General features: G+C 41.7%; 1 protein-coding gene across 1 annotated transcript in view; it reads right to left on the reverse strand.

The window, feature by feature from the left end:
* Positions 1-1,751, reverse strand: part of ZBTB14 (zinc finger and BTB domain containing 14) — an 8,518-nt gene extending 6,767 nt beyond the window's left edge. Inside the window, exons 1-2 of the mRNA XM_006891427.1 lie at positions 1,726-1,751; positions 235-725 (exon numbers count right to left, since the gene is read on the reverse strand). Coding sequence (XP_006891489.1) covers positions 235-725; positions 1,726-1,751 — 517 coding nt within the window. The remainder of the gene's footprint in view (positions 1-234; positions 726-1,725) is intronic.
* Between the last annotated feature and the right edge of the window lie 7,468 nt (positions 1,752-9,219).

Here is a 9,219-nt window from a genome sequence, read left to right on the forward strand (position 1 = left end):
TTTTTTAGTTTGGGGAGGGGGCGGGGTGAGGGAAGTCGTGCACGTCCCTGATGGTAGCAACCCTCCTCTTGCACGAGCACAGAATGTCTAGCCGGCCGTGAACACCCCCACCAGCACCCCCCCTCCCCGTGCATGCGCGGTGCGGGCTGGGGGGAAGGCGCGCCGCCGGCTTGCGCAGGCACGGAACCCTATCGGGCCTCTAGTGGGCGAGCTGGGAAAGAGTTAATCCGGGACCTTGCCGATGCTTTCGTTGGAGGCTGAGGGGCCGTCCCCGAAGAGTCTTGGCCTGCGCACGCGCGCGCACGCGCGTCACTTGGTGCGCGCGGAGCCCGCGCGCGGGAGATAGAGTGGGCGGGGTGGGGCGGGACTTAAGAAGGGGACGAGCGGATGCCGGCGCGCGGTCTCGGGCACCCGCTCCCCTCTGAGCGCCCGCCTCCCCTTCTCCACCCTGATCTGTTTTCGGCGCAGAGGGCTCGGTGTGCAGACTCGTTCGAGGATCTGCCTTGAACCGTGGACGCGGGCTCCCGCGCTCCCGCGCGTGTGCATGTACGTGGATCTCGGCCGGGCGCGCGCAGGCCGGACTTGGCGGCGGCGTGGCTGGGCCGTCACTTATCAGGCAGGCGCGTCCTGCACCAGCACTCTGTGCACAGGGACCGGCTCCCAGGCGCGCGCTCCAGGCCGCTGCTTGGGCCCGTGTGGCTGTTGCAATACTATATCCAGGCGCCCTGTAAACGTTTGCGGAATAATGAAAAGGTGGTATTTCCTATTCGGCGTGCAAGGACCGACCCTGGCCCGCCACAGCAGTCCCGGTATTACTCAGAGGCTTAGGGAAATGCCAAGGAGGCTGGTGACTGTTGCCCCCTCTGGCAATCAAAAGCCTGAATACTTTTCTCATCTGAAGTTCCTGCGGCGGGGGTGTTTGATAACCCGATACTGTTCTGTATCCCTCCCAGCAAAACCAGTAACTCCAGTGCAGTTGAAAATGCATTGCCTCTTTACAGTCTGTGCATGACTTCTGGACCTGGGAAGTCCCCCCTTCGTTTTTTTCTGCTCACCTGAAAACAGGAAACTGTTCTGCAGGACCACAGCTCTTAGAGACACTGGGTGCACGAGACTGGCTGTAATAGCATTTAGCAAACACTCTAATTGCTGAAAGTTAGAGCAGGGTCTTCTCAGTATGTGGAGATTAAGTGACATGCAGCTTTTAACCCTTTCAATACCTGATTATTTTATTCTTCCTCCCGCCTCCCCCACCCAAACCTTTTCCGTAATAGAAGATATTTTTAATGAAATGATGGCGAAATAAGACGTCTTTGGTGCTAGCGTTGGAATGAGCTCCCTTTCTTCAGATTCATATCATGAAAGAAACTCCCACTAGAAGGCAATGTGTTCAAGAATTGGAATAGAACCATCCCACTGAGTCTCTAAGAAGGAAAATGTAAGGGATGTTATATAGCTCAGAGGTCATGAAAGGGTTAAAATTGTTTTCCCAATGCCAGATACATAATAAACATGTACACCATACTGATGTAACTAGATTAATTTTCTAAATAAAGTTCTGTACCACTTCTCAGTTGATTTTGTTATATTGACATTTAATATTTCACAAAGTCCTTTTACATGCATCTCTTTTCCCCCTTTTAATTGTAAATGTGTAAAATTACTGCTTATGTGGTAAGTTTCAATCACTCTGTTGTTGCTGTGTACCATCAAGTTGGAACCTACCTTACTAGGGCATGGAGGTTGCACATCTTTCCCCAGGGAGCAGCTGCTGGTGGAGTTAAACCACATGCCTTCAGGATTGTAGCGCAGCCTCTTACCACTAGGCCACCACTCTAGGTATGCAAAAAATTCATTGGCATTAATTACATTAACGAGTCAATCCATTTCTGATGCCCCCTACGTTGCCCTATATCAACCTATTTTCAAATATAAGCCTCATTGTTTCAAGTTACAACTTCAGAGACTATCAATTGCATGGGAGGAGTTTCCCCATTTTTCTATTAGGGCAGTTGGTGGATTCTAACTGCCCACCTTTGTGTTCAAAATGCAATTCCTTATCAGTAGGCTCTGGTGGTCTATACAAAGATTCAGTAACCTCTTAAGCAATGATTCCACATCTCCCCTTTCTTCCATCTCCTGGTAACTATGGATAGACATTTATACACAAATTGTTACGATGTTCACAGAAGCACAGAGGACCATTGTTGCTGTTAGGTCCTGTCGAGTTGATATCTGGTGACATCCTCAAAATCTCCATCTTAAACCAATTATTATGGTCACTGAGCCAATCAATTTCCTTGATAGTCTTTCCTCCTGATCGCATAAAATGTGTGAGATGAAGCTTCACCATCTTTGCCTCTGAGGAGCAGCCTAGTGACCCTTCCTCTAAGGTAGATTAGTTGGTTGGTTTCTTTTTTTTTTTTTTCTTTTGTCAGCCCTTAATATAATCAATTTGAAAGCAAGAGGGGCATCCACTTCCTAAATAATATGCCTCCGGAAACTGAACTGTGATAAATATCCACCGTGGTAGAGGGGATTCAGGCCTTTTGATCTTAGAGTTGCTATGAGTCACGCTCCACTTGAAGGCAATCAACAACAACAACAGTATAGTCAATACTTTCTGCCAACACCACAATTCAAAGACATTCATTCTTTCTGTTTATTGTTCAACTTTCTTAGGTATTTGAAACCATTGAAAATGCCATGGCTTGAATTTGGCATGCCTTAACTCTTTAAACTGACATTCTTAGCACATTCAAAAGGTCCTTGACAGCAGATTTTTTACAATACAACATGTCTTTTTTTAATTTTTTTTTCTCTTGCTGCTACTATCAGTGTTGATTGTAGATCCAAGTTAAATTAAATCCTTGGTAAGTTCAATCATTTTACCAGAATGTTGAGAGGTTTCCAGTCTTTCTTTAACCTACCTACCACCTTTCCTAGCATGATGTCTTTCTCTTAGGACTGGTTCCTTCTGAAAATAAACCCAAAGTAAAGGTGACTAAGTTTCACCCCATCTTGCCTCTAAGAAGTGCTCTGGTTGTATTTGTTTAAGATGGATTTGTTTGTTCTTTTCACAGCTCATGGGATATTCCATACTCGCCACAATTCAAAGGCACCATTTCTTTTTTACTCACCACAATTCAAAGGCACCAATTCTTTTTTGCTTTTCCTTATTCACTGTCCAACTTTCAGAGGATTAGGAGGCTGTTGTTAGGTATTGCAGAGTCAGAACCAACTCCGAACTGACTCCAGCAGATTTTCAGAGGCAATAAATTACATGGGAGGAGATTGCCTATCTTTTTCCCATGGAACAACAGGTGGATTAGAACCTCATACCTTTAGATTGGTAACACAACTCCTTACCATTAGGTCAAGAGAGCATGTTGTTACGTGCCATCAAGTCTGTGCCTGTGATTCATAGTGACCCAACACTATCTACATTAGCTCTGAAAGCTGCCCTCTTCTAAGCCAATACCATCATCTGCCACAGACCTAATCCACGACTGAGTCAATCCATCTCATCTGGGGTCTTTCTCTCCACCCTTCCAAGAATGATGTCCTTCTCCAAAGACTGGTCCCTCTTGGCAATGTGCCCAAAGTATGTGAGTGAGATCAAGCCTCAACAGGACAGGCCTATTTATTCTCCTGGCAATCCACGGTATGTTCAACACTCTTCTCCAGTACCAAAATTCAAAGGCTTTGATCCTTCTTCTATCATGCATAGCAAGTAATTGTGAAGACCATGGTCTGATTCAGATGCACCTTAGTCTATAGACTGACATCATTGCACCTCAGTACTCTAGAGAAGTCCCTAACAGCAGACTTTCCCAATGCAATTTATCTTTTGATTTCCTGACTGCTGGAGTGTTGATGTGGGACCAAGCAAGGTGAATTTATCAACAATCTTCCATCTCTTCTCCATCCATCATGAAGCTGCTAAATTGGTCTAATAGTCAGAGTCTTTATTTTCTTGATATTGAGCTTCAGTCCATACTATATAGTCCTTTACCTTCTGCAGCAAACGTCTCATGTCTGTTTCAATTTCAGCAAGCAAGTTTGTGTCATCTGCATAACACAAATTTTTTATATGTCTTCCTCCAATCCTGATGCCACATTCTTCTTCATAAAGTCCAGCCACCCAAATAATCTGTTCTGCATATAGATTGAAAAGATATGGAGACAGCATGGCTCACTGACACACACTTTTCCTGATCCTGAACTATACAGTGTTTGTCTACTCTGTTCTGAATACTGCTTCCAGATCCAAGTATGGGTTTCACATGAGCACAATTAAGTATTCTGGGATCTACATTCTTCTCAAGGTTAGCTACAATTTATTGTGATGCACACAGTCAGATGGCTTTGCATAGTCAATGAAATATAGAACTTCCTTTGGTACTCTACTTTCAGCCAAGATCCGTCTAATGTTGGCTACGATGTTCTTATTCCCATGGCCTCTTTTAAACTCAGCCTGTACATCTGGCAGTTCTCTGCTGATATAATGTTCAATCTGTATAATTTTCAGCAAAATCTTGCTTGCATGTGATATTAGAGATATTGTTCGATAATTTCCCCACTCTATTGGGTCACCTTTCTTTAGAATGGAAACAAATACAGATCTCTTTCAGTCAGTTGGCCAGGTAGTTGTCCTCCAGATTTCTTCTCACAACACGGTGAATGTGTCTAGGGCAGTATCTGTTTGTTGAAATATGTCAATTGGTATTCCATCAAATCTTGGGCCTTGGTTTTTGCCAAGTCCTTCAAAGCAGCTTGAACTTTGTCTTTAATCACCATAGGCTTTTGATTATATGCTGTTTCATGAAATTCTTCTGTGTCAGCCAATTCTTTTTAGTATAGTGACTCTGTGTACTCCTTTCATATTCTTTTGATGCTTCCTGGGTCATTCAATATTCTGCCTTCAGCCTTCTTAAATACTGAAATGCCAAGCAAATTTGTCTCTTTTGAGATAGTTCAGCCCTTTTGATTTTCCTACTGCAGCTCCTGGCACATTTCATTATAATACTTTGCTTTGTCTTGTGCTGCCTTTTGAAATCTTTTGTTCAGCTCCTTAACTTCTTTGATTCCTTCCCTTTGGTGTGTCTACATCTAGTGCAATATTCAGAGTCTCTTCTGAATACATCTTGGTCTTCTTCCTCTGTTTTTGTAAAGATCTCTTTTTTTCCCCATTCTTCATGAATGATATTTTTTTTTAATTTTTAAAAATGAATTTTAATGGAAGGTTACAGAAACTTAGGGTTTCCAGTCATTCATTGTTGCAGTTTTCTCTCTGTCCACCCCCTTCCCCCAGTTCACTCTTTTCCTTAAAAAGTAAAAGAAAAACCTCTTTCATTGTTATGAAGTCCCTCGCCCCAGGTCTACTCCACAGTGCAGCCTTCATTCCGGACATGAACGATATTCTTGATATCCTCCCACAGCTCATCTGGTCTTTGCTCATTAGTGTTCAAGGCATCAAACCTATTCCTGAGATGATTTTTCAATTCTAGTAGGATAGACTTGAGTTCAAACTTTGGTTCTTGTGGATTTGAGTTAGTTAGCTTCAGTTTGTACTTGCATGAGTAGTTTATGATCTGCTCTATGGTCTGGCCTAGTTTTCATAGCTCATAACAAGCTTCTCTAGTGGTTTATTCTGCAGATGTAGTCAATCTGATCTGGAAGCCCGAGTGGCATCCACTGCCGAAATGGCTTGCCTCCGGAAACTATGTATGAACAGTGCTCAGGCCTTTCATTCATAGGGTCGCTATGAGTCCTCTATGACTCGACGGCACCTAGCAATAACAACAACGACATAGAAAGAGCTATGTTGGCCAAGTGGAAAGAAAGTTATGCTACCAAGCCGAAGGTGGGTGATTTTAATCTGCGGCACTCAGGCCAGGTTCAAATTGTTTTCCTTTCAAACATTCTTCTAGGTGGTATAGCACTGGTCTGTGCATAGCTGTACAGGGTAACTCGTGGTTGCTGTGATGCTAAACACTGGGACACTGATGTGCCAGACATGGTAATGGTTACCCATGGTGGACAGTGTTTGCTGGAGCTTCCTGACTGAAACAAGCCTGGAAGCAGGAGTGGTATCCACTTCCGAAATGGCTTGCCTCTGGAAACTCTGTGTATGAACAGTGCTCAGGCCTTTTGTTCAAAGGATTGCTATGAGTCGTCTACAACTCAACGGCACCTAACAACAGTTAATCTGATGCCTCTGTAGACCCTCAGGTGAAATCCATGTGTATAATCGCCACTTATGCTTCTTATAGAAGGAGTTTGCTATGAATAGGTCATCGTACAGAGTTCTATCAGTCTGTCTCCTGCCTCATTTCTTTCACCAGTCCATGCTTTCCAAATAATCATAGGGAACAATGTAAAACACCAAGGTTTATTTAGAGACATTTTAGTCTTTAAGTGGACATCCTTGCTTTTTAAAACTCTGGAGAGGATCTTGACAGCAGATTTTCCCATTGCAACATGTTTTTTTTTATTTCTTGTTGCTCCCTTGGGTGTTAATTGTGGATCCAAGTAAAACGGAATAATTGCAAACAGAATCTGGTAGATCAACAGTGCGCTGTTGGTTTAGTTCCCAGTGGCTTACGTGCTAATTAGGGTGAGAACCACAGATGTGCAGCTCAAAGAAGATCATAAACAAGCCTCACAGAATTGTTTGCTGGCTTCCTCTCTGTTATTTACCTCTTACGCTGTGGGTCCCTGGAGCATCGTTTTTTGGGTTTTTTTTTTATACTTTTCTGGATGTTAGTTAATATCCATTCTCCCTACCAGATATGCATGCTCTTGACTCTGCTGCAACTAGAGCCGGTAGCCAAAGGAATGGAAAAGGGAAACCTTGCACACTGGTAAATTCTGTATCAATTTAGTGCAAAGCTATCTCATTTTTAAGTGTATTTGTTTTTTTAAAGTAAAAATAAATAAGGGATGTCTTTACTTTGAAAAAATATTTTGTGATGTTTTTATTTATGTTCATACTTAAGCATTTCTTACTTCTTTTTGCCTTGGAGCTAGAAAGCAGAAAGGGGAAAACATGCTCAGCATTTCTCACCCTGAAAGAACTGAGAAAAAAAAATTTAAATGTTGAGCAGCAATGATAAAGGATTTTATGATCAAAATATTGGCTGACATAGAAAGAATAAGTAAGAAGTTCAGAAAAATACACAGAAAAGAATTTGTCCTTGTTCAATCATTTCATGAGGTAGGTAGCAGCATATGATCAAAATCTGATAGCACTTGGGTTATACTCTTTAGCTCTTACATCTAGTGAAAATTCTTCAAGATATAAATCTTGAAAGTGAATAAAATTATTTTTTTAAAAACCCCAAAAAACACACCCCGATAGTGTTTATGGAAGCAGTTCATTCTCTACAGGGGTATTGACAAAGGAAAAACAAAAGCCTTCAGTAGTTGATAATACCTGTTGATATGTTTCAATAAGCAGATTCAGTACTAGATGTGCTCATTCAACTGTGCTAGGAAGTTTGGAAGATGGCTACCCACTCAATTGTCTAAAAGACATAGCTTTTGTGCCCATTCCAAAAAAGGTGATCCAACGAAATGTAGAAATTATCAAGTAACATCATCAACATGACACACAGGAAAAAAATTTGTTGAAAAGAGTTAAAACACAGAAGCAGCATCACAGCAACAGAGAACTTTCAGAAATTTAAGCCAGATCCAAAAGAGAGTGGAGATGTCATTGCTTAGATCAGATGGATCCTGGTTGAAAGCAAAGAATACCAGAAAGATGTTTACTTCTCTTATGTATTATACAAAGGCTTTTAAATGGATTTATCATGAAAATGATAGATAACCCGGTAAAAATAAGGGGAATTCTAGAACTCTTAATTTTGCTTACATGAAACCTGTACATACACACAAAAGACAGTCATTTGGCAGGACAAAGATATACTGTGTATTTTTAATAAGGAAAGGTATATGTCAGGATTTTCTCCTCTCACCTCACTCAATCTATATGCTGAGTAGATAGTTCTGTAAGCTAGACTATATGATAATATATATAGATCGAAGTTCAATATCAAGAAAACAAAGATTCTTACCACCGGGTGGATTAGCAGCCTCATGATAGATGATAAAGAGACTGATATTGTTAACAGCTTTAGTTTGCTTGGCTACACAATCAACACTTTTGGCACAAGCAGCCAGGAAATTAAAAGATGTATTCCATTGGTAAAACCTGCTGTCAGAGCCCTCTCCAAAGTACTGAAGAGCAATGATGTCAGTCTGGAGACTAAGGTGTGCCTAATCCAGGCCATGGTCTTTTCAATCACTTGTCATGCGTCAGAGAGCTGAACAAAGACTAGGGATGATGATGATAGAAGGAGAATTGATATCTCTGAGCTGTGGTGCTGGAGAAGAGTATTGAATATACCATGGACTGCTGAAAGAGCAAACAGGTTCATCCTGGAGAGAGTGAAACCAGGTTACTCCTTGGAGTCTGAAGCTCCATCTGACATACTTTGGGCATGTTGCAAGGAAGGACCAGTCCTTGGAGAAGAACTTTATGCTTGGGAGGGTGGAGAGACAGTGCAGGAGAGGAAGATCCTCGGTGAGATGGATTGATTCAGTGACTGGGGTAATGGAGGTAGCTGTGTTGGAGACAATGAAACTAGTGCAGGATAGAGCAGCGTTGAGGGTGGATCATTATGAGTTGCAGGTGACTTGACAGCACATAACAACAACAATAATAGACTATATGAAAAAGAAGAAGGCATCAGGGTTGGAAGAAGACTCATTAACAATATCTGTTAAGTAGATGACACAGCCTTGTTTGCTGAAAATTAAGAGGATTTAAAGCATTTACTGATGTAGATATAATTCTTCAATACGGATTCCACTTCAACACAAAGAAAACTCAAATAAGCAACATCATGACAGAGAAAAGTTGTACTTGTCAAAGACCCATTTATATGACTATTATTCAAATATACATCTACAGCCAAGATGAATTTTTACCAATCCTTGCAGTCTGAAATTGCTGAACATGCAATCAAGATATGTTAATAATAATTAGTGACCAGAATGCAAAAGTTGCAAACAGTGAAGAATGAATAGTACCTGGAAAATATAGAGTTGGTGATAGAAATGAGACTGGAAAGAGAATGATCGAATTTTGTGTTTTCAGTGACTTATTCATTGCAAATACCTTTTTATTTTTTTAATTCTGTTCTTTCGATT

The sequence above is a fragment of the Elephantulus edwardii genome, unplaced genomic scaffold, assembly GCF_000299155.1.
Source record: "Elephantulus edwardii isolate Elephantulus edwardi_28Jun2011 unplaced genomic scaffold, EleEdw1.0 scaffold00097, whole genome shotgun sequence".
Lineage (NCBI taxonomy): Eukaryota > Metazoa > Chordata > Mammalia > Macroscelidea > Macroscelididae > Elephantulus > Elephantulus edwardii.